Source organism: Serinus canaria, chromosome 12 (assembly GCF_022539315.1).
Source record: "Serinus canaria isolate serCan28SL12 chromosome 12, serCan2020, whole genome shotgun sequence".
In the NCBI taxonomy this organism is placed as follows: Eukaryota; Metazoa; Chordata; class Aves; order Passeriformes; family Fringillidae; genus Serinus; species Serinus canaria.
In genome coordinates, this window is record NC_066326.1 from 4,456,827 (window position 1) to 4,482,412 (window position 25,586).

General features: G+C 45.8%; 2 protein-coding genes across 8 annotated transcripts in view; one reads left to right on the forward strand and one right to left on the reverse strand.

Annotated features, from left to right (window-relative positions):
- The first annotated feature begins 8,557 nt into the window (after positions 1-8,557).
- LOC103817203 (2-epi-5-epi-valiolone synthase-like) lies at positions 8,558-15,646 on the forward strand. The gene is made up of 5 exons (XM_009091305.3): positions 8,558-8,730; positions 11,017-11,650; positions 13,033-13,266; positions 13,920-14,172; positions 14,987-15,646. Exons 1-5 carry the CDS (start codon positions 8,558-8,560, stop codon positions 15,124-15,126), a joined length of 1,434 nt encoding a protein of 477 aa, XP_009089553.2. The 3' UTR covers positions 15,127-15,646.
- A 5,431-nt stretch (positions 15,647-21,077) lies between these two features.
- MITF (melanocyte inducing transcription factor) overlaps positions 21,078-25,586 on the reverse strand; it is a 99,412-nt gene continuing 94,903 nt past the window's right edge. For all 7 annotated transcript variants that reach the window (XM_030227961.2, XM_009091175.4, XM_018915230.3 and 4 more), the window contains one exon: positions 21,078-25,112. In XM_030227961.2, the coding sequence (XP_030083821.1) occupies positions 24,711-25,112 (402 nt within the window). In that variant the 3' untranslated portion in view covers positions 21,078-24,710. The remainder of the gene's footprint in view (positions 25,113-25,586) is intronic.

Here is a 25,586-nt window from a genome sequence, read left to right on the forward strand (position 1 = left end):
TAATAGGCTTTATAAGAGGATACAAGCCTGGGTATTTCTACTTGTAAAGGTGCAGTGCTTGGCCACAGCCACCTCCACCACAAAAAGCACATAAACTCCTACCAGACATCCCAAACCCAAACTAGAAGCATTTTTCCAACCCTTTCCCTTCCAGAAAGGGTGGTGATCTCTTTGCTGTTGACTGAGGGATGGGGCTGGCACTGGGAATTAAAGCATTCTTGTGTGGGCACATGTGAGTGAATACAAGGCCATGGAAGGCAGGGTACAGGAAAACTTGTGCCAGAGGAAGATCAAAGCCCACAGGAAGCTCATGTATTTCTTCATAAGTAATTTCCCACATTTTCTGAGAATTCCCATGGCATTCATCCTCCCCTTACTCAAGACAAAGTAAAGGATGATAGCTTCAAATCCAGTGACAGCCTTTACACCAATCTGGTGCATTTTTACCCTCTTGGCTGAGCAACTTGCCATTTAAAGAGCCAGAGGCACATGTTTCCTGCAGCCCAACTCTGCTTTCAACTCCTTCAGCATCCCCTGGGATGTGCTCAGGTGAAGTTTTTCTGGAAAAAAAAGACATTTCAGTATTATGATAACAACCAAAATCTGAGCATTCAGCATAAAAAGCAACAACCAAGAGGGAACTCCTGGAAAACCTCCATCTGTGCATGACCATAAAAATTTAGCCCGGAAGCATCACAAGTACCCTAAATTCCAGTCCTGAGAGAACCTAGTTTGGCAATAAGCACATCTCAGTGCTGGCAGCCACCCCAGCCATAAGGGTTTAGGAAGAAGGGGCCATGGGATTAAAGGAAAGAATTCCCCACTGTTCAACCCCAAAGCTTTCCCATTTTCAGCTGGTTCCAGACAGATCTCTATCTATCTGCTGCTTTGGAGTGAATTATTGCAGTTACCTTGGCCAGGATTTGTTCAGTTTTACAACTATTATTTTTGTTCCACCCAAAAATAAGGTTTCTTTGCAGAATAGAAGGAAATATATAAAATCCAAATTTTTCTTACAAGGCAGGAAAAAAAAATGTTTTTCCTCACAAAGTACTCAGAAAAGCAGGGTGCCTCCAGCTGCTATTTCACAGAAGTCAGGCCTGTGACACTGTCTCTGGATGAAGTGAGATGTTACCTATTACATAGGGAAGGCAATAGAGGACTGGAAGAAGTCCATAGCCTCCAGATAGGTTAGATTACCCTATGTGAAGAAAGTAACCACCAGAAATGGATGGTGATCATTCTTTGGGCCAGAATTTAGAGCCATTTCCATGGGTTTTTTCCTCCAGCTCCCCCCTTCCACTCCTCAGTAAAATGAGAAAGAATTCATAACCCGTGTCAGCCACAGTCAGATAATCCAAGACTTAAACAGTAGAACATTTCATATAACCTCTTTTCTGCCCCTCACAAATGCTTTAACAACTTTAATAAGATAATGTATAGCTATTATCCTACAGCAAGTGTAAGTCAAACAACTATCAGCTATTATTTCAGCAACAGAGAGAACGCTCAGCGTTCCCATAATCCACAGCCTGGAACAGTTTACACATTGTCAATTTTAGACAGAACTGGCTTTTTCCACATATCAAAATGTACACTGATAAATGGGAATTGCTTAGCAGACCCCACATGGCTGGGTAATATACTGTAGCTCAAAAAAGAATAATGAGGGTATCAGTTGGACTTCTGAATTAATGATACCTTAAATTAGTTTAATTAATTAGTTTAGTTACCAGAGTAATTTAGTTAGCAGATTAATTAATGTTTGTTGAGTGCTTGGAGATAAAAGCCACATCTAAAGGCTGTTATTAGAGGGTGGATCCAGAGGTGCAGGTTTTCTTCACTCCTAATTTATCCCAGCTGGATCCAGGGGCCCACTCTTCGAGCCTTCCAGCAGGCACAGTGTGGAGGTTGGTGCTCCCCAGGAAATGCTCCAACTCAGACACTGCCACAGTCAACAATCAGATGGCAGATTAGCTCCAAAAATTTACGCTTAAAGCTTTTTGTTCTCACCTCCTTTCCTGCAGGCTGTGGGCTCACACACACACATCCATGCACACTTTGCTACATGTTTGGGTGTACTTAAGTCTCATTCCACTTTCCCCACATTTCTGGCATGTTCTAGACAGAAAATCTAACAAGATATTTATCCCATCACAGACAAAAGCACCAATTACCAAGGAGAATCTGTACCTCTTGGAAGCTGCCATTGCATCCAGGTAAGGGTCTAGTCCAAGAGCAACATCAAGAGCTTTTTGTAAGTAATTCCTGAGCTGTTCAGGTACATGAGGGTTATTGAGGGCTATTTCTTTGGCTTTGAGAAGGTTCTCAGCAATGTGCCCAGCTGGAGTTTCTGAAATGGAAATTAAAAGGAAGAATAATGATTTTGTAACTGCTCAATCAGTAGAAGTGAAGTTTAAAGTACATAAACATGAGTGTGCTTTTTTGTTTGTTTGTTTTTAATACAAAATACAAGGTTTTGAAGGGCTGTGAAAACAATCATTAAAACCTTTTCAAACTGAAAACATCCTATACTTCTGAGAGATTTTTGCTGCATGCATTCTCCCTTTTTCCCCTCAGAGCTGATCAAGAATAAGAATGTTTTAAACACATGAATTGTGCTTTTAAAGCTCCAAGACAAACATCAAACACCAAACAACTGCATACAAACCCTACTCCTCCAGGTCCAATTTTCCTTGGAGGAAACAGAATGCTTCCAAAACTGCTCTTACCAAACCAGGCAGGAGATGCAGGCAGTGGGTGAAGCTTGGTAAAAAGGAGGATCTGTGTGTCCATGGGAAGCACAAGTGTCCCCAAGCTGTGTCAGTGCCAGGGAGGCTGCTGTGCACCACACAACATGTCAGCATTTCAAAGGCTGTGGAAACATCTGCAAGATCCAGATCACCTTGCTCTGGGAGGCAAAGCAATGCTGCCCATGGCACTGAACTTGCCCTGAGATCCCAAAAAACCTTTATGGCAGCAATCCACCATAGATCACAGCAAGCCGTGGCCCCAGAGGGTGAGGCAAAGTTCAGAGGAACTCCCTCACTCCTCAAGTGTGAAAACACGTGCTGCATTATGAAAGCACCTGTGAGACACAGGCCAAGAGGCTGGGGTGGAGCAGATTGCCCCTGGCAGGGTTTTATTGCCTGTGATAGAAAAGGTGCAGAGAACTACACTGAGTAAGTGAAAAAAGACATCTCTTTCACTTCTGTGGCTTTCCAGTACCTGAAGGGAGCCTACAAGAAGGATGAAGAGAGACTATTTCCAAGGCATGTGGTGACAGGACTAGGGAGAATGGCTCCAGACAGAAAGAGGGTAGGTTTAGATTAGCTATTAGGGAGAAATTCTAGTCTGAGAGGGTAATGAGACCCTGGCACAAGGTGCCCAAGAAGCTGTGGCTGCCCCTGGATCCCTGGCAGTGTCCAAGACCTGGCTGGACAGGACTTGGAGCAGCCTGGGATAGGGGAAGGTGTCCCTGCCTATGGCAGGGGAATGGAATGTGATGGGCTTTAAGATCTTGTCAAACCAGCCCCTTCAGTGATTCTGTGATACAATGCCATGATTTACATCTCATCCCAATCTCTAACCATCAGCGGAAGCCTTTATCTCTTCCAGCAGTTTTATAAATAATTGCAGCTGCAGGAGTAACCAGCCCTTTCCCAAACCATGCTGGTTTGCTGACCTCAGGCCAGGTACACTTCCAGTGAAGAGGACACATACTCTTCTTGCAGCATTTTCACCACTACATGAGGGAGCATCCCGGGCTCCCACTGCTCAGCTGGAGAGTGCTGGAGGTTGGGATCTGCTCATCCTCCCTGCCAAGTACTCTGAGGCTTTCTGCTAATTTAGAGGTAAAAACACGTTTATAATCCATGTCAGCTTTTACTAATCTTCATGTTCTGCTTCTGGATAAGTAACAGACAGGGATTGCCTGTCACACAAAGGGGAGGAAACAAGACTTACCCTCAGCTGTTTTGTAAGCTGTGTTATAACACCAAACGTGAGAGCCAGGAGGTGCTGCAGGGAGAGGGCACAGGCAGAACATTCCAGGAGCAGCCCTCCATCCAAGCTTACACAACCTTTGCAGGGAGTGCTGCATTTTTTGCAGCTTGGTGATGCTTTGGGCCAACAGCAGAGGTCAGAATTGCCCTCATTTATGCAAGCACCAGACAAGTCAGAGCAGAGCTCAGGGCTGGCTGCCCTGCCCAAGGCTTTGAGCACCAAGGTGAGCTAAACTTTATGTAACTACCTTTTTTAAGGTTATTCCAGGAAAAAGTGCTCCACTTCAGTGCATAGTTTTACACAATCCCAGAAAAACTGCTGGAACATATTAAGCACTAAATTAGGTTTCCTGATTGTGTCCCTATGGATCTATATATGCACCGACATCTTTTTCCATTTTCCATCTAGTGCATTATCATCAGTGGGAGAAAAGAAAAAACTCAGAGGAAGAAAATGATGAAAACAGCCCTTACCATGAAACAGCAGGAAAGGGCTGCTTTAAGTCTCCAGCAACTTCATAAAGAAAGATAAGGTGTCAATTCTTAAAAGGAGCCATTCTTGCCAGCAGAATGGTTGCCAGCATCTTTCTGGGCAGGTGCTGAGAGCACAGCCACCCTGTTTTACAACTAAGCTGAACGATAAATTGCAGCTTCTACTCTGTCTGAAATCAGGAACTTTTGATTCACACCAAAGTCAGGAGTCAGGATTGCAAGGTTGTACATGTGGGACATCAGTGGCCGCTGAGCAGCCAGGCAGTGCAATGCCAGGCGGGACCCGCTGCTCCCGAATCACAATTAAACTCCACAGTTTGTGCTCAGATTGGACTTTTTAGGTGGGGAAAAGAGAAGGCTTTACTGTTTGCAGGGGGCCACCTGAAGGAGGCACAGAGCTAAAAGACAGTCTGGATTTGGCAAAAACAAAGCAAATACATAAGACCAAAAAGACCAAATCTTTCGTTCCCATTTTAGGGCTATCCTCCTTTCACCTTCCAGGCTCTAGATCTCTTTTGCAGCCCCAGAAATGCCTTCCAAAAGATCCCCTCTTCCCAGCCAGGGCAGAGCACTGAACCTGATCTACCTGAACCCTTTGCTGCTTGACTGTTTGGTGCTGCTGTGCCAAGCACTTTGGCAGGAGCTGCTCAGTGCTAAGCACCTGGAAATCCAGTCTGCTAAAACCATCCCCAACAGCTCCAGCCATCATATTCACCAAGGCACCTCAGGCATTGACAACAGCTTACCCCAACCCTCACCTCTTTGCCTTAGTGTGTAAACGCATGTCCCAGCACACGGCTCGTCATGGCCTGTGTGGGGACAGGGGTGAGTGGGCAGCGTGGCCAAAACCAGAGTGGCCATGAGACATTGCAGGGGGCATGTCCCAGCAGAGCTCAGCCTTAGCCTCAGCATCCACAGTGCCAGAGCCTGCAGCAAAGCCAGCAGTGATGGCCTGGGGACAGGTAGGAGCTTAGGTTTGGAGTGGGTACATGAGGAAGCAGCCAGAGAGAGGATGGTGCTGCTCATGGCAGGAACCAGGAATCTAAATCCTGTTTGAACTTCAGGAGAAAGCAAGGAAAATACACACTAGCTGATGCATCTACAGGTTCTACTGCTAGAAAATAAGTTGAAAAGCTGAATCTCCCCAGTGCTCCATTAGGGACAGAAATTATTTCTGAAAAAAGCATGACAATCCATCAGAAATTAGTCACCGCCAAAGCTCTCTTGACATTGCAAGTGTCCATGACCCCACCATTCCTTTCTCCTGGGATTGTCCCACTCCCTCCACCCCAGGTTCCTGCAAACTCATCTCCTGTGTTCAGCCTCTCTCCTCTCCCTGACAAACCCACCCTCTGCTCCTTGCTGTCAAGCCACAGAGCCTGCAGGCACCCTCTCCATGGGGAAGGTGGGGACCCAGTTCTACGGCATCACACATTGTCCCCTCCTGTCACACCGCTCTCCTGGAGCTCCCCACCCCACACGGGGAGTTTACCTGAAGGGCTGTGCATGTTCCTTCTTGTCCCCTGGCCTCAGAGGATGCTGTGGTGGCTTTGCTGCCTCTGCAGAGCAGGAGGTCGGTGCTTGGGTGCCCGGTAAGGGGACAAAGTCTCCTCCCTCATTCACCAGGGCAGAGCCCCAGCCCTGGGGAGAGGCTGCGTGGGGAGGATGGCTCCAGGCTGGGGCTGCACCCTCCTGTCCCACCCAGAGCACAGGCAGCAGGTGAGATCCAACAGCATCTGACATGAGAAAGGCACAACAAAAGAGCCGACTTTCAGTTCCTTTGCTTTACGTAAGAGTAAGTTCACATCCTGACCTTGGGAAGCTGCTGGCTCTCAAGAGATTAATTGGCAGTTTCATAACCTTCTAGTTACATATCGCAGACATGCCCCAGCTAAACCACCAGGTATGGGGCCAAAAATGTCCCAGGACTCTGAACCCCAGATTATCTACAAGTGGTCCTTAGCCACAAGGTCACCACTGCCCTGTACAGCCACACATTGGAGTAACCCCTGCTCTGGGGGCCAGGCCTCTGCACAGGCTGGGGCTGGTACCAACTGATCTGGGCCCCAAGAAAGGATCCCAGGAATGGACTGCCTGAGGGAGGCATCAGTGGGAACATCCCAGGTATCCAAAAGCCTGAAGTGGGCTGCAGAAGAGTTGGGCAGAAAGGGCTGGTGAGGAATTAAAGCAAAGTCCTTAAAGAGTGTGTGATGGAGCCAAGGTGGGCTGGCCATCTCCTCTTCATTCGGAGGAAACACAAACTGAAGGTAATGAGGAACTATGGACTCCCCCATAACCAGAACAGCATCTGTCACCTCTGGGATGTATCACCCTGGGCTCATTCACTCAAGGACAGGCTCAATGTACCTGCAAAGTGTGCAGAGAGAGCCCAGAGCAGGGAAGATGAACAGGCTGGGGGAGCTCACACAGGGCTCTGTGCAGCCCCTCTGCAGGATGGAAGGTACAGAGACATGGCAGTCATTGGTGCTGGCAATCAGCTGGACTGTGGAAAGTTAAATTTTCAACTTCTCAAATGTAACAGAAGATATTTCATTGTCCCTAGAATAGAATAGGGAAGTATAAATAGAAAATAAGTAAATTCACATTATGAAAGAGTAAAAGAAAAGCAAATAAAAGAAGTCTCAATGCTGACTGTATTGTCATTAATAAAAACAAATAAATAAGATGAAAAAAACCAGACCTACTGGCATACCTGAGATTGTTCTACTTTATGATTTAGTAAACAACAAACCGCATTAGAATTGCAGTTCATGCAGAAAGCAATAAAAATTGTATTTAGATTGGGAGTTAAAATTTCAGATGAGTATTTGGTAAACAGGCTATGAGCTTTAGTGTACCATCTAAAGGGCACTAGCTTTAAGGTGACTTTGGGAAGTTGTTTCACTTCTGAGACTCTATTTTCTTCTTCTACAAAATGGGGTTAACAGCCTGTCCTCTTTAAAAAGCACTTTGCCATCTGGAGATGAAGCCAGCAGTGAGGACTGGCGTCTAGAGTTAGGCACTTCTTGGAGCAGGGCTACATGGCTTTGGAGATTTTTCTTGCAACTTTTTCTCAATATTAATTTTGAGATAGATGAAGGTTCCAAAGTGAGTTTGGCTGCAATTGCTCAAAGCAATGACAAAGTGTTGTCCAATGGGTTCTTTAAGACTCATTTTTTTCCTGCCACTGCTTTTACATCTGATCTTGGTTTTCTTGATCTTTGTTTCTGAACAAGGACAGCTTTCAGAAACACAGCTGAGAAGGTGGCAAAGACAGGTTTGTGCCTTCAGGCACTGCTGGTGAAATCAAAGGAAGATCTTCCTGTGCTCAGCACACAGAGCTGTATGCCAAGGGAATACTTTGTGTGGCAACCTGAGCCTGGGGCCCTCCAAAAGCCCCAGCTGGAAGATCACATGGAAAAGTGAATTCTGTATCCCCCAGTCACGTGGGGATCAAAACCCAGCTCAGGCCCCAAACAGCCCTTCAGGAGATAAATGCTCTCTGATAATTTTTTTAAACCCACCATAAAAGCAAAAATATCTATTATATATATATATATATATAGTTTGGTTCCTCAATTCAAGAAAATCCCAGGAACGTGAACTCAAAAGAGCTTTAACCAGCTGGTATTGATCCCCATGCTTCTGCTCCTGTCTCATCCCATAAGAGCAGTGTACAGCTGCAGCCAGATCAGAGGCTCTGCTAAGCAAAGGAGGTTCCTGAATGATGTGAAGAATCACACAAACTGCCTTTCATAACTTTAAATTTGCTGTAGGGCATCATGTTGGAAGTTAATGTATGAACTTCTATTGTACATCTTAAGCATTATAAAACCAGCTGATTACACAACCCCATCCTGGTAGTCGCACGTGTCTTCAAACATTCCTGCCACCCCTCACATGCATCCCAGATTAGGTAATCTCAGTTTTGTAATTAGTCTCTCACATGGAGACAAGACCTCCCCTCCTGATGCCTGGTCAACCTGCAGCCTTTAAAAAGCACCTCAAAGGCACCAATTGATGGGAGATCTCTGGGTAGGGAGATTTCACCTTCTGGAAGCATGCTGGTGACAGAGGAGGCGTGTGCTGCAGCAGTCCCAGGAGCCACCATGCCCCAGGAGCCCCGGCAGACAGATTTCCAGCTGGTAAGAGTCAAGAGCACGTGGAGCCGCATCAAGAAAGGAGAAGCCCTCTCCAACGAGGAGGCTGAGGTCACCCTCTCTGAGGCAACAATGTGAGTATATGAAGGAGCCTGTGTTGCTCTGGCCAGCCAAACTGGGCAGTCTTCTTGGTGGGATGGAAAAACCGTCTTGGGTGCCATAGTGGCTTCAACCCACAATGACAGAATGACAGAATAGTTCAGGCTGGAAGGGATCTTTGAAGGTCATCTAATCCAAACCCCTGAGATGGGCAGGGACACCTTCCACTCGACCAGGGTGCTCCAAGCCCCATCCAACCTGACCTAGTGTACAAACCTGGGAACATGTCTTGGGAACATGAGCAGTATGGCAGTACAGGTGGTTGCAGCGCTCCTTGACACAGCTCAGAGTTACAGAGGGAATTTTATCAACAGTTTCTCCTTTTTTGTAGACAGGAATTTTCTTTAAACTTCTGAAAAGCTTACGCAGGGACATCTGTGTGCTGCACTTGGGCTCATTTTCTCCATTTCTGTGAAAATTCAATCTGTGTGTGCGCAAAATCTCACGCCAAGGCATGGGAGACAGATGGGTTTATAGAGGTGGTTGCAGACAAATGAAATGGGTAGGTGGGAAAAATAAACTGTTACTGACAGGAGCAAAACCCTTAACACATCCCTCAAACTGCAGAAGTCACCTAATGCTGCTTCAGATAGAGCAAAAACAAAACTTTCCCCCAGGGATACACACAGCTCTTTGCTGACAGTACATCTCTCCAGCTAATTATCTTTTAATTACAGCATACTCCTTTTCACAAGCACATGGAGCTCCATTCATGATCCAGATCTTTTTTTAATACAGTTCTCTTCTGCATGTCAGAAGTTTTCCAGCCTTTGTCATGCTCAGATTCTAATGGCACAAATCTAACCCTTTTCTCAGCCAGGTCAGAGGGACCTTCGCCAGTGCTGGCAGTGACTGCACATGAGCATCACCCAGGCAGAGCTGCAGCAGGTAGAGCAGGACTTTGACAGACCCAAAAACAGCCTGATGGACCTCAGTCATAGAAGGATGAACCTAGGGACCAAGAACACTCAGAAAAATCCTCAGTTGATATATGCTCCCACAAGGGCATGTCCTGCCCCAAATTGCCCGTGATTTTCATAGAGCAGAGGGGTTGCAATGGGTACTGATTGTATCATCCAGCACCCAAAGCTGATTCCACCAAATAATATTCCAAACCATCCTGTCTCTTAGAAGAGTCACACACCAGAGATGAATGTACATGGAGTTAAGTACAGCTATAAGATGGTGCATTGAAATGTACACAACAATGCTTTTTCTGATACCATATTTAAAAAGCCCGGAAGAAATTTTCTGGAAGGTGTAAATCCTCACTGGCTTTCTTTAACAGCTATGGAGTTTAAGGGATTAGAGATTTTAAGAGTTTAAAACTTAGAGACAATTTGGTAAAGAAAGCAGAGAAGCATCTATTTTGACCTCCACGTGAATGTTCAGGCATGCGAAAAGAAATCAGGCATGTAGGGAAACATGATTATCCAACTAATATCACAGAAACTCGTTTTTCACCAAAATGCAGCTCAAAAAACAGTCTTATATAAAATTCATGTTCCTATTTCCTTCTGCCTGTTTTTTTTTCTTTTTTGATTCCCAACTTATTTTTTCCCTGGTTTGCCCATCCCACAGAAGGAAGGAATTGTAGGGCTGTGTTTTTCATTTGTTTAGATAGATAACTAATTTTGGCTTTTATTTACCCTTGAAAACTCAAGTGTGGAAATGTTTCCCAACACCCAAATCATTTTCTTTCCCTCTCCAGGAACACTTCTTATTCCATCACACCTATTTCGAGGTAGAGCTCTGCTAGTTCAGTTAAGGCATTGTAGAAACACTGGTCTGAATGGAGATGTGTGGCTGTGTATAGATAGACAGGAATAAATTTACTCCTACCAACCAGATACATCATCAGAGGATGATTCTTCCATGAATGTAGAAAATTTTGGAAACCTCTTCTCTTCCCCATTCCCTTTCTGAAAGCTGAGTTGATTGGGCTGGCTTATTCTTTATGGGTTTTCAACTTCTAAATGAAAAACATGTCCCAGCCCTTCCAGACCGTATCTTTTTAATGCTGTGTAGGAATTCAGACATTTAACTCTTCACTTAGACCTTGGAGAGCTTCTCCATGAATAAAATTGCTGAGCCCTGACACCCATGGGGTGTCCCACCCTCACAGCCCCATGTTTCTGCAGTGCATGAGCAGGAGACTCCACATTCTTTATCTCCCAGCAATATCCTTAAACTAGTTCAGACATGCAAAGATCAAGCTAAGAATATAATGATTTCAAGCCATGTTTTCTGATCCTTGCCAGAGGTGAGTGCATCTCCGAAGGTGGGATTTCCTGGATCATTGAAGCCCCCATCTATTTTTGCTACAAAGTGGTAGAAACGTACAACATCCTGGAGCCCTCTAACACCACTCTGCTCTGGGGTCACATCACTGACCCCCAGCAAATAGAGCTGGCCACGGCCAGCAAGAGGAAACTGAGGCGCTTCATCGTCATAGACGAAGTTGTCGACAAACTTTACGGCTCCAAAGTCAGAGAATACTTTGAAGAGAACAACGTCCAGCACAAAATCCTTGCCCTGCCGACCACTGAGGAAACAAAATCCATGGACTTGGTGTTGAACATCTTGCACGAGGTCCAGAGCTTCAGCCTGGACCGGCGCACGGAGCCCATCATCGCCATCGGCGGGGGCGTGTGCCTGGACATCGTTGGCCTCGCCGCGTCACTCTACAGGAGACGCACTCCCTACATTCGAGTCCCCACCACCCTCCTCTCCTACGTGGATGCCAGCGTGGGGGCCAAGAATGGGGTGAACTTTCTGCAGTGTAAGAACAAGCTCGGGGGCTACACCCCCCCCGTGGCAAGTTTCCTGGACAGGTCCTTCCTCCAGAGCATCCCTCGGCGACACATCTCCAACGGCCTCGGGGAAATTTTAAAGGTATGAACTTCTGCAGCTGCAGTTTTCAAAATTGAAAAGTCATACAATGGTTTGGGTTGGAAGCGACCTTTGGAGGTCACCAAATCCAATCCCCCTGTGATGAGCAAGGATACCTTTCACTAGGTCAGGTTGCTCAAAGCCCCATCCAACATGTTCTTGAGTATTTCCAGGAATGGGCCATCTACCAGTCCCTGGAAAAATCATTCCAGGGTTTCATTACCCCTGTTGTAAAAAATTTCTTCCTCACAATTAGCCTGAATATATCTTCTTTCAGTTTAAACCACTATCTCTGTTCTAAAACAACAGACCCTACTAAAAATCTGTCCTCATCTTTCTTGCCCCTTTTAAGTACTGGAAAGTAAAATGTCCAGCAGCATCCATGGCACTGTATAAACAACTCAGAGGAATCAAGGTGGGCCATCAAGGGTGCATGAGGAATTTAACTCTCATGGAGTCTATATATAGTTTTTTTACAGCTGCTAAATTTGTTAGAACATCCCTTATACTCAGTGTCCAGTACTAACCCTGCAGAGGAAACTTCAAAACTCACAACCAGAAACAGCAAAAACTCACAGGAGACACGGCAAAACCAGGGAAGAAAAGCCTCAACTTTCTGTTGAGGCTGATCTGTAGCACTCTGTAATGAACTCCTGGCAGAGAATCTGAGGCTCATTATGCTGGGGATTAATAATCTGCAAGATCATTTGCACCTACCTCAGTGGGTATGTCGAGGGTGGTCAATCAATCTCCTGCGAGGCAAATTCTACTTCTAAAATTACCTGGAAAGTACTCAGCAAATGGCTTTATGTCTGGAGAGCTTTGGAAACTTTTGATAAAGCGGAGTTCAAGCTATTAAAGTGTATTAGAGATGAGTTCATCAACAGCAATTTTCTGTGCTTGCACAGTGAGAAATCCCCAGGATATCTGGAGGTTTCTGGCAGGCACTGTGAAACCCTCAGGTCACCATTCCCCACTGCAGGGGTGAGGCTAATGCATGAGTCAGAGAGGGAAAAGATATGTGCTTCTAACAAGAACATCACTTCTAAACCCTCATATTCTCTATACTGCAGTGTTTTCCCTCCTTCCATTGCTCAAAGAGCAACTCCAAGGTGGTGGCCCCCACCACCCAGTCCCTGTCCTGGGGATGGCCACCATCCAGTCCCAAGATTCCTTCCAGGCACACAAATAATCAAAGCTCATTAGAAACCACCTGCTGGGCCATGGGAGCATGTAGCAAGTCCCCAGCACGGGCAGAGCTGCCCAGCAGCAGGGGAGCTGGTGTATAACATGTTAATTCAGTCCAACCCACTGAAACACTCAAGTTTCCAACAGCACATACAAGTATCAGACAATTATCCTTAATTATCTCTTCTTTGTCCCAGATGGCCCTCATGAAACACAAAGGGCTGTTTGACCTGCTCAAGAACCATGGAAAATACCTACTGGACACCAAGTTCCAGTCTTGCAACAGCTTTGCTCACCATGGGGATGCTGCACTGCAGACTACCAGGATTGCCATTGAAACCATGCTGGAAGAGCTGGCTCCCAACCTCTGGGAGGATGACCTGGACAGACTGGTTGATTTTGGACACCTTATTAGCCCAGAGCTGGAAATGGTGAGTGACAGACTTTATATTGCAATATCCCCTTCAAAGACAAAATAAAAAAAATCAATAGGCTTCATGAAAACCTTGTGAAAAGGAGTTGAAACTCCAGATTTGCACATGCTAGGTCACCCAACACACCAGCCTGGTGTCAAAGGGATTCCTTCTCCTGCTTCATTTCCCCCACACCTCTACCCATTTCTAATTCAGACCTCGATCCAGTTGTTGCTTCTTACTGGGCACTTACTGAAGCTCAAAGAAAACCAGATTGCAGTGAAGCCACTGGACATCACCAACATGAGCTGTAACAGCAAAAAGGCATGGAGGCCATAGCCTGTATTGCTGGGGAGAAATTTCCACTGAGGAATGAGGGGGAACACTACATCTTATCCAATATCCAGAGTCCATCCCTCCATCTCATGGTGCTCTGTCAGTGATTTAGATGGAAGGAGAATTAGATCCTAGATCCCTATGGGAGATTTTAGCTGCAATTAATCACGCGCAAAATGCATCATCCTAGCAACCCATAAATCACAAGATGCCAACATCCAGCAACCGCAGCGAGTCAAATGTCGATTTGCAGGGACACTTTAAGCAATAAACCCCACTCATTTCCTATCTGCCACACCAAACCTGTTGAGCCACCCACCTTTGCTGTGCCGCAGAGAGTTTTGCCGTCGCTGATGCACGGGGAAGCCGTGAACATCGACATGGCCTTCATGACGTACGTGGCCCACGCGCGCGGGCTGCTGGCCGCCGAGGACAAGGAGCAGATCCTGCAGTGCATGCGGGGCCTGGAGCTGCCAGTCTGGCACAGCGGCTGCAGCTGGGCCCTCATCCAGAGAGCCCTGCGGGAGCGCCTCAAGCACAGCGGGGGACAGCTGCGGATGCCCCTGCCCACAGGCCTCGGCGTGGCAGGTACGGCCTGAGGGGCCCCGGGGAGCCCTGAGGGGACACTTGGCCCTCTGAGGGGACACTTCACCAATTCATTTTGCAAAGTGAAATGCACTGCTCTGGCCGCCGGCCTTGGCGTGGCCGGTACGATCTGAGGGACCCCGGGGAGCCTCCTGAGGGGACACTTGGTGGGCAGTGACAGCCTGGGAAATGCGCTCTGTGTTTGCAGTTGAGCATTTGGTGGGCAGCGACAGCCTGGGAAATGTGCTCTGCGTTTTGCAGTTATGCATTTCTTGCACTTTTTCACAGCTCAGTAAACCCATCGAGAGACAGGTTCCCTCCTGTGTACAAGCCCCAGAACTCTCTTAAGGACTGATGTCTAATTAATTGCATTATGATTAACTAATTCATTTTGCAAAGGGAAATGCAGTGCTCTGGCAGAAAACCCAGCAAGGGGAAAAGAGAAAAACAGTTCTTCTGCTATACTTGAAAATATTTTTTAAATATCCTTGGCAAAAGGAATTAAATTTTTACTGTGCCTAGAAATAATATTTGCAAACTAAATAATATCTGTTTAATATCAGGGATGAAATGCTCATAAGATTTAAAAATAAAAGCTAACCAACCCCTAACACAGAAACAATAAATGGTACCAGGTTGTGATCTCTGCCATCTCTTTCCTTTTCACACCAATTCCAGGAAGCTCAGTCTCCACACACAAGACACAAGGCTCTCACAAACTGGGGTGACAGCCACAGTCAGTGGGTGCAGGCAGGAAAAGCTCCACTGGATGTCCTATTATTTTCTACTACTATTTACTACAACTCTTATTTTCCAGACATATTCAATGACACGAGTGAAGAGACCCTGGAAAGAGCATACGAGCTGTGGGTCAAGGACTGCAAGATGGGGCTGGAGGAAGAGCTGCAAGCCCAAGGTGACAATCCTGCCCCAAGCCTGAGCTGTTTGCCACTGTAAGGCAGTGGGCAGAACTGAATTTTAAACAAGATAAATCCAGAAGCACCTGTGACACTCCATACACTCCAGAGCTGCGTGGAATAAGCAGAATATTGGCATCTATTGTGATTTGCCTTTTTCAATTGCTTTGTTTGAAAGGGAATCTATTATTGCTGAAGGAGTGATTGCTCACAAGTGAAACCACAGAATACCAGTAGTGTAGTTCATAGCAAATGGTCTTCTTTCAGGGAAAGTGACCAGGATTATTCATTATTTAGTTAACCCAAGCTGGTAACAGCCATGGCCTTTGCCACTGGTGTCCCACCATTGCTTGTGCTTGGACCCCTGACACAAGCAGGTGTAGCTGACTTATGGTATGGAACCACGCAAAATTTCTATGCTATATAAAATATTTCAAGTAGGTTATCACCTTTACTCGTCATTCTTTTCTTCTTGGTGTTCTTCTTGTTTTCTCAAATTCAAAAGAGCAAAACAAAGAAGCTCATGTGCCAGTCCTTGCACCCAGTCTAAGGGAATAACACAGTCTGTTTAGAGGCACCATCACAAGTCACAGATCAGTAAATATTGCTGCTGTGAACCACATGGGAACTGTCTCCTGGCAGTATCACAGCCTTTTGTCTTGAGACTCTCAGATACTGAGGACATGCTGGCAAGTCTCCTCTTGCTGCCCAAGTGTTTGTGGTGGTTTCACTTTGTAACCCCTGAGAGTCACTGCTGTGACAAAGAGGGCACAGTTTGCAGCATTGCTGCCCAAAACCAAAGTTTGGCTCCTGGCAATACTGCAGAACCCCCTGGTGTCCCCACATCTGCCACAGGTCTCCTCCTACCTGCCAGACCCTGGCTCCTTTCCCATCTCAGCCTTTTCTGGTTAGATAAGGCAGCAGGGAAAGCCAAGAGACATTAGAGGACTCCAAGCAAGTTCATCTTCTTCAAGCAGCTTCAGTGTTGTGTCTCAGGATCCTGGCAGACTCTGAGCAGATTATATAATGGATGCTGATGGTGGAAAATGTAAAAGCAATGCCATCCTTCTCCCTGGAGATCCAATCAAAGGAATTGCAATCAACAAACAGCCTTTGAATTATTTACAACATTATTTGTTTTTTCCCCTGGTGTTTTTGTCCCACACCGGTTTGTGCTGATGTGCTGGCTTCTGTTTTGCTGAAATAATAAAAGCTACTAAAATTGAAAAACTTTGGAACTAATGATTGCATTTCTGCCCACAGTGTGTGCCTGAATACTTTTGCACGAACCTGAAAGACACAGACTGGAGAAGAGTGGCATAGAGGTGACATATAAATCCCTTTTCCTCTTGAGCCTGGAGAAGAGGTGGTTAAAACGACACAGAAAGCCCTGCTCAGCCTTCTCCAGAGCAGGGCATCTCTCCAGTTTCAGGACAGGGTTTCACACAGATGGTACCAGCTTACCAAGGAGCTTTAGAGCACATCCTCAGAGCCACAACTTCTTAAAAATAAACCCATAATTTCTAGAGTTAAATAAGCTGGGGCTGAGGATATCAGTGAACTTGTCTCCTTTTTCCAGACCATCAAACATAAGCTCATTCAGTGTGTTTTTGACAGCAGCCACTGTGTGGGTAGAGCATCCCTGCTTCTCTCAGGGATCCACCAGCTTTGCTAGGACAGAGACAGTGCAACAAGAGAGCAGGTGAGGGCCCGTGAGTGCCTGAAGGAAGGAGCCAGAGGATGGAGCAGGCTCTGCTCAGTGGTGCCCAGCAACAGGACAAGAGGACACAAGCAGAAACTGATGCAGAGAAAGTTCCACCTGAACTTGAGGAAGAACTTCTCTGCTGTGCAGTGACTGTGCACTGGAACAGACTGTCCAGAGAAGGTGTGGAGTGTCCCTGCCTGGGGATATTCCAGAACTGTCTGGGCACAGTCTGGGATGACCCTGATCAAGCAGAGAGGTTGGACCAGATGACCCACTGGGGTCTCTTCCAACCTGAAATATTCCATGACCCCAACTTTTTGGGAGCATGAGAGAGCCTCAGGGACAGCAGACTGAGGGGCAAAGGTGCTGAGAGCCATTTAATGTTGTGCTTACAATGATCACCTGGGCACACTCACAAATTCTCCTCCTCCTCTCCAGCAGCTGTGTGGGCCATTTTTCCCACCAGATAACCTAGAAATGAATGAAGCACAGGATTATCACCTGCCCAAGTCAGTGTCCTGCAGCACACTGTCCTGCTCCCATCTACCTCTGTGGAGGAGGTACAATACAAACATCAACTTGAGTTATTTTAAATGTCCTGGGAGAGACTTTCAGGAGTCCAGAGGCATTTTGAACTTCATTTCCAGGGAAAGCCAAGGTGCAGCTTAGCAGGGCCATGGTGAACTGAACTAAAGAGTCATAAAAGCACATTAAAAGCTCAGCATGCAGGGCCAATGTGTTATTGGTTACAGTGACCTGGCTGTGGGTCACCTCCCAGCCATTCCCCCACATTGGCTTTGCCTCTGCCTTTAGAAGACAGTGGTTGTGTCTGTGACAACATATCCAAGGAGCTGAGGCACAATTAGGACTGAAAAGTGAACACATGATTATTATTATTTTTTACCCTCCCTTCTGCTGTGGGTGACAGAACACAATCAGCCCCTGACGTGCTTGGTTGCTTGGTAGCAGACAGGCACATTTTTAATTATATATTAAAATATGCTAAAGAACATAAAACGGCTGCGTGACTAATATGTGTGTATCAAGAAAGGCACATGACAGCAGCAAAATTGCTTCAGTGTCTGATAAAAAGTGCCTTTTCCAGGCTTGTCATCATAAGATCAAGGGAAAAGGGTGGAAAGTATTATTAACAAAACAGTGACTTTTTAAAATACCCCTCATTGTTTGAGGTGCATTTTTTTTTAATGTCTAGCATGGATTTAATTCTTTTTCATTTATTCAGCATTGATTTAGTTCCTGGTTTTTCAAACAAAACTATTATATTAGACCTAAGATCTCTGCTTATTCTCTTATGATGCATTACTCCGAAGAGAAAAGCAGAAAGTCCCAGCTGGGTCCTTGCAGAGCAAGTTCTGCATGGATCTGTTTGAACAAAATTACTTTAGTGGTCAGAGAATATGAAGTTATTTTATTATTTACAAGTGCTGAAGTAATTTCTTTTGCAACAACCTGCTCTATAAACTGCTTTTCAGCAGGGAAAAAAGAAGAGGAAGATTAATAAAGTCCCAACCCAAACCAGCCTATGATTCTGTGGTACTGGAATGCATAAAGGAGTATTGCAGCAGCAATCACTCATGCCCAGTGAACAGTAGCATTCAGTGTACTCAGTGTAAAATGAGGATCAGACCAAAGGTCTTGAAGACATTAAAAGATTTTGACTAAATGTATTTGAAATGGCTAAAGGAACAGTGCAGAACACAAGAGCAATGCCCCGTTCCTCACACAGCACCTGCTCCCCTGCTGTGTGCCTGCCTGCCTGCCTGGAGCTGATACCCCTGGCGTGAATTACACGCTGCACTCACAGAAAACAATCTGCAAACGACACCAAGTGAATCACAACTCGCTTTGGAGCAGGGGGGGTTTGCCGGGATGGAGTGCAGGAATCCGTGCCTGGTGGGTCTGTGCTGGGAAGGACATAGCCCCACAAGAGTGTGCTGTTCCCCACTCTTTTAATGCAAGTCTAACTCCTGCTGCAGCCACAGGCACACGGAAGGAAAGCCAGAGGGAGCAGGGAGCTCTGGAGAGGCGCTGCTCAACAGCAAGAGAGCAGGCAAAGAGTTTGAGCAGGACCAGAGCCCCCAGAGCCGTGTGCTCCATCCACCAAACCCTGCTTTGAGGCAGCATCCTCAATATGGACATCAACCCCATGGTGCGCATATATATATATATATATATATATATATATATATATATACACACATATATATATGTTGAAGAACAATTGATATTTTCATACTTTGCACATAAATATTGCATATAAATATTTTTATGCCCTGGCCCTTCCTGCTGACCATAGCAGCCTTCTCATTTCCTTGCACAGCTCTTGGACAGCACTAACACAAAGGGCTCTGTCACAGGAACCATCATTTCCCTCTGTGATGTAGAGCACAGCTCCTGTTAAGAGCATCACACCCAGAAACTGAGCTGGAAAAGGAGCAGTTTCAAGGAAGGGTGAAGCTCAGGTCACAGGCAAAGACAACGGTGTTGCTCAGTGCACACAAATTTGCCTTGTGAGCCAGCATCCTGTCAAGCCTCATTGGTTTTAATAACTCAGGAACACTTTTCCAAGCCATTCCCCCGTAATTTTAAACAAGTATATTTCAAAGGAGCTAGAGCAACAGTGTAGGACAACTTGCAGTGCTGGGACCATCCCCAGACGTGAGAGCAGAAGGAGTAGTGCTGCTGAGCCCAAGGCAGAGCCATCACCACCCCCCTCCTGGCATTGGGAGCTGCTGGGCTCCCAGGTCTCCTGGAAAGGAAAGCACAATGAGGTGACACGGTGACATTGTCCTGCTGTGCCACCACACCACACAACCAAGCCCTTCAGCATCCTCCAGCCTGGACATGGAGATTCCCAGTGAAAGAGACCACACCAGGCACAGCTGGACTTACTTTTAAAATCCATTTTCTTACCCTGTGCTGAATTTTTCAGGCTTGTCCAACACAACTGAAAAGGCTTTTAAGCAGAGCTGCCACCAACTCTCTACTAACATAGATCTAATCCCTACAGCCAATATCCCCATGATGCGTGTTCTTCCTGCTCTTCCTGGGTTCTCCAACCCAGCCAAAACCTTGAGGTGCTGCCACCTACAGCAAGAAATTCCTTCCAAGCTGACCACAAAAAAAGCCAACTGACCACCAAATGCAAAGTCTAAATACAAACAAGAACTCAAACTCAAAATAGCGATTACATCCTAGGCTGCTAAGAAATAGATTTTCTAATGCACTACTACTACATTCTAACACTATGCTTAATTTCTAAAGAAATTACATTACAAAACCTCTTGGAAACACACAAGCTTTTACCCAAGTCTCTTCTGTGCAGAAGGAGTGGGACTGTTCAGCTGTAGTTCTAGTAGAGTCAGGCATTTTTTGTTGGGTTGGTTTTTAAATTGAGCTAGTAATTTTTAATCCAACTGAATTAGGTATTTTCTACTCTAACAGGTATCAGACTTTCAAGACACTGGTCAAATTCAATACTCCTGTTTATACTCAGGGCTCAAGGCCCCTGAGACAACACTCAATAACCCCCAATTCTGCTGCAGCAAGGTCCACAGAGAGCAGGAACTCAATGCTGTGAGCACAGGAAGCAAAAGGCTGTTGAAGAACAGGACCAGAAGGGATGAGAGCAACAGAGACAGGAGAAATAATGAAGATGGGAAGACATAACAAGACTACAGCTGTTGCCTCAGCAGCAGAAGCCAGGAGCAGCTGTTTGCATGTTGGCAGAGAGGAGATTTGGGAGGAGTGAGCAGAGAGGGGATGGGGATGCTACCATGCACAGCTGAAGAAGGGGTAAAGTGCTCCTGTGTAGGACAGCTGGGGACAGGTGACCTTGCAGGAGTGACAGCTAGGCAAAGGGGGGCAGGTACCCTGAGGCCTCACAGAGCCCATGACCTCACACCTGATGAGCTCCAAGGGACAGGGAGGGAGGGAGGTAAATGACAAAAGGCCATGGGAGGGGCCTGTGTTAAATAAAACCCACCTGTTTTATTCCTTACTCTGGACCATAAGCTCTGGTTCTTTCCACTTCGGCATGCACTTCCAAAGCCCAGGTGGGGTCTGGTCTGCAGCTTCATTCCCCTGTGTGATTGCCACAAACACAACTGGACAGCTCTGGTGGAACCAAAGATGCCAACCAAGACCAGATCAGGGACATGGACACATCCATGGCCAAGTCACAGACACAGAAGCACTGCAGGGACTTCAAATGCACAGGAAAACAAGATCCACTCACATGGAAAACGAGGGACTTTACACAGATGTATGTGAAAAACCAAATGCTTTAATCCATCTATCAAGAACAACAGTTCAAATTATTTCATTGGATACATTAATATTGATCCATAATTTACAGTGCTATGGACCATACACAAATTATTGCTGCAGTCAACAGCAGATGAATATCAACATTACAGTACCAAGCATCATAGCAAGAGGCAGTAATTAATGTCACTTTTTCAAGAAATATAGGTATTTATACTATTATCAACATCAGCTTCCCCCCCCAGTGCATTTTATGTCAAACAACATAAATGTAAGTGCATTATTTTGTGCTTTGTGCTTTCCTTATGTACCTTCTTTTTGCTTTTACAGGTTGTAAGAGTTAAATATTGCTTTATAGGCCAAAAGCAGTAAGGAAGAACTTTTCATGGTACTCTGCACGTCCCTGCCTGTTGCATGGCTTTGGCAAAGTGAGAATTGGTCATTTCCCCACCCACCTGCTCAGGGAAGCCACTGCTGCCCAGTGTCACACACATCACTGTCACCAGACTGGGCAACAACTTCTGTCCATCTCACTCCACCCAGCCCATGCCAAACCGTGCCTGTGACTGCTGCATCAGTCCCCGGCCACCAACCCCTCCAAAATGTCACAGCCACACCCTCCACCGTGCTCAAACGGGCAAAGGCACCTCCCATTAGCACCCACCGGTGTTCTGTGTCTCCTAGAGGTGTCCCCACTGCAGTGCCACCATTCCAAGGGTGGGCAGGCTCAGAGGAGAGCTGTAACCCAAGGAAACACAGGGGGAACAGTGAGCAAGGCATGGCCAAGTTATGTGTTACCCCAGAAAACACAAGGTATAGGAGCTCACAACACAGCTGCTGCATCCACGGAGACTTCTGCCAGGGAATCCAGCTCTTGATGGAATGGTTGGCCTTGAATCCTAACTCACATCCACACAGCCAAAAATCAGAAGTCACGGCTGTCAGAGAGTACCAGTGGTTTCACATAAGCTTGAAAAATATTCATATACCACAGTCTAGACTTGAATTTCTGAATGCCCAGGGCAGGCACCAAACCAAAAGCTTCATTCAATACATTCAGTGGTTCTCTGTTACTACACTCCAGCATGCACACCCTGATTTGTTGTACCAACACTGCAGAGCTGCCCCATTCTTTGGGGAAGGGCAACACAGCCCTGTGTTACAGCTACAACCGTTTTTTACAGATTTTCCTACCTGTCACCCAGCCAAACAGCAGCACCAGAAGCCTGTATCCCCACATTTGACTCAGAGCTATGGCACAGCTGCCTTGCAGGGACTGAAGGCATTTCCTGCTCCAGGACCATGGTGACCCACAGCACACCCTGCAGCCTCCTGGTCCTGCCTGGGCCAGAGCTTCTCTACCCTAGGAAAGACACATTCCCAAAAGCTGTCTGGGCTGAGGGGGAGAGGCATCATTACAACCCAACCGCAGCTCCTCCTTCAAGAACTATAAAAGAAAAAAAACACACAACCCCATGGTTGTGTCAACGCTAACACATCGCTGGGGGCTCAAGCGGGAAGGGAGGGCTGGACACAGCCACGGGAAGAGTGACAGGAACACAGACCCCGAGTTCCACAGCCCTGCAGAGCCTGAGCCCCTGTGCTGGGAGCACAGCTGCCAGGCAGGGGACACCAGGAGCCCTTGCCCCCCATTCCACAGCAGCAGTGCCAGGCAGGGGACACTTTGCCCCCCCCATTCCACAGCACGGAACCCTCCTGGGGAAATGTCTGGGAGAGGATGTCTCAGCGCTGTGGGAACTCCCATCACTACCCCCAGCCACCCCATCCTACCCAGTTCACGTTTGGTTTCTGAACACCACCTGCTGAGCCCAAGTTTTTCTTGGAAAGCTGGCCAAACTGGCACTCCGATTACTCACCGTTGCACTCATCCTATGTAATTTCCAGTGTAGCACAAAGGAGAAAGGGAAGCTCTGGTTTTCTATCCATAGGCACCATGCTACACCTCAAGGCCCTACACACCACCACCCTAAAGCTCTGTCTATGCCACACTTCAGTCAGTGCTAGTCGAGGAAGACTACAACTAGAGTTTAAGGCACTTCATTCTGAACGAGCTACGCCTGCCAGTCAGCTGTAGGCTGCTGTGGAGAATTCCATTCCCTCCAAACAACACCTGTCACCTCCGTGGAACACCTAGGCTGGATATAATACAAGGAAAACTACCGTTATTGCATAGGACTACACTTGAGTAGATAATGCACCAAACTACTTTTACAACATGGTTGCATGTTAAAAATTAATAACATTGTTATCAAGTAACAGTTATTTGCAGATACAGTAATTTACTCTTTTTTTTTGTTGTTTTTTTTCTCTTATGTCAGCCCCAGTGCTGAAATAGAACACGAATTGCTCTAACGGGTATATTAACTACATAGTTATGTTTCCAAGCATATTACTACTTTTTTTCTGTATCACTAAAAATAAATATGTAAGTTCAGTTTCTCTACAGAGTTGTTTTATTACCTAATCTAAATTTTTACTCTACCTTAAATGCGTTTAAAAACATTTTCAAAGTGAGATTGTAATATACAAAATATTCTCAAAATCTCTCTTAAAACACAGAACCCTGCATAAAAGCTTCCTTTCAAGTGTTTACAAAGAACGCAGAAAACTTCCAATGAGTTTTAAAAATGTCAAAAAATCGCTGCAATATTAAGAGGCAAAAATCTTACAAATGAAATACAAATAAATTTAAAACAAAAAGTTGAGGATAACTAAGGAATCCATGCAAATCAAAAGAAACTGTACAATGCAATTTAAAAAAAAATAAAGCCAATTAGATATGTACAACATAATGTGCCCAGCTATAATATGCATAATATTTTTTGTCCAAAGAGTGTATCCCAACTTACAGTGCTCCTGCTTGCTTTGCCATTGGCAAGGCCACTCATGTGTGTCACAAAACAAAATAAAAGTTTAAGAGGAAAAACTTGAACCATGATCAAAAGGAAAACCCAAATCAGCTCAGAGTAAAATTAAACAACACTCTGAGACACTCACATCTCCCTGCAGTTTCAGCAACAGCATTTTATATCACAATCAACACAATCAGGATGTCTTAACACTTGGGTTTAGTTTCTTTTCTGAGTGAAGTCAGGTGGGTATTTTCCCTAAACACTTGTCATGTAAGACCAACATTTGAGGGACACTGTATCTTTAAGGCAGCACTATTCAATTAATACAATTACAAATTGGACTTTTGTTGTTGTTGTTTTTTTTACATTCTTAAACTTTACATTTTGTTTCCAAGTAAATAGGTTGCATTTACAATCCTACAATTGCCCCCTCCCCCCCAGTAGAAACAGACTTTTCATCTGTAATTCTATTGCTTTGAGTAGATTTGACCAGTTCAAAGTTCTTGGCGAATCCAGTTCACAGATTCTGTACATATGCTGTACAATATTGTGGAGGCATTGGTAGTTTTAAAATAGAATATACAAGTTTCTTCACAAAAATTCTAAAAAAAATTCTATATATATAATATATACACACACGCACACACACTGATGAAGCACAAGGGGAAAAAAAAAATCAAAAAAATTCTACAAAAGGTAAATTATTTCATCTACTGATCAAAGAACCAAAGCAGTTTATGAAAGGTCTGCCAACAGATGCTAACAAGCATGGTCAGTGTCCTCCATGCTCACGCTGCTCCGCCTGCTACTCGTCTTTGATGCCCCAGGAGACACGGAGGAGAGCAGTGGGTCAGTCACTCCCACGGGGGACAGGGTATCGTCCATCAGGATGTCTTCCAGTTTGGATCCCATTTTGGCAGGAACTCCGTAGGTGCCAGCTGGTTCAGTCACGTTCCCCAGGTTGTCACTGAAGGTGATGGTGCCGTCAGTGAGGTCCAGGGTGGTGGTGCAGGACAGGTCTGTGTGGTGTGGCATCATGTCTTGGGTGCAGTTGTCCAGCACAGGCTCCTGTTTGATGACCCTGTTGACCATGTCAGGGGAGCAAAGGCCTGTGGATGGGACAAGGGACAGTCCGTGTGCCCGGGCTTGCATCTCAAGCTCCTGTGAAGGAGAATAAGGAGCAAATTTAAAGAAAATCTGGAAATAGAATCTGTCATCTTATGCTCGTCTCGCAGCTTCCAGTTTGCTTCTCCTGTACACATTTCCTCCCTTTCCCATAGTGACAAGTGCTTGTTCCTTGCACACTCCAGCCCTGCAGACTTTCACCTGAACAGCAGAGTCTTCAAGAGGTGGGTGAACACCATCCCACACAGGCCCTTCACACTCCTCCTCAGCACCTACACCAGAGCCAAAACCCAGTGCCCTGCAGCACAGACATGTTCCCTTCAGGCTTCTTCTCAAACCAGTGCCAGGATAGGCAGGTTTGGCATCAGGTAGGGTGAGGAAAACATTTTAAAACAGGAAAAAAAAAAAAAAGAACTAGCAAAAGCATGTGTTTTTAGTAATTTTTAAAAAGTCATATGTGAAGGCACAGCATGTCTATGTGATCCTTATCAATCCCTGTTGAGACTCTGG

Bases quoted from the DNA above. Each gene is read 5' to 3' on its own strand.
- LOC103817203 (XM_009091305.3), top strand. From the start codon at position 8,558: ATGCTGGTGACAGAGGAGGCGTGTGCTGCAGCAGTCCCAGGAGCCACC. The intron at 13,267-13,919 runs GTGAGTGACAGA...GCTGTGCCGCAG, and splicing joins TTAGCCCAGAGCTGGAAATG to AGAGTTTTGCCGTCGCTGAT. The intron at 14,173-14,986 runs GTACGGCCTGAG...CTTATTTTCCAG, and splicing joins CACAGGCCTCGGCGTGGCAG to ACATATTCAATGACACGAGT.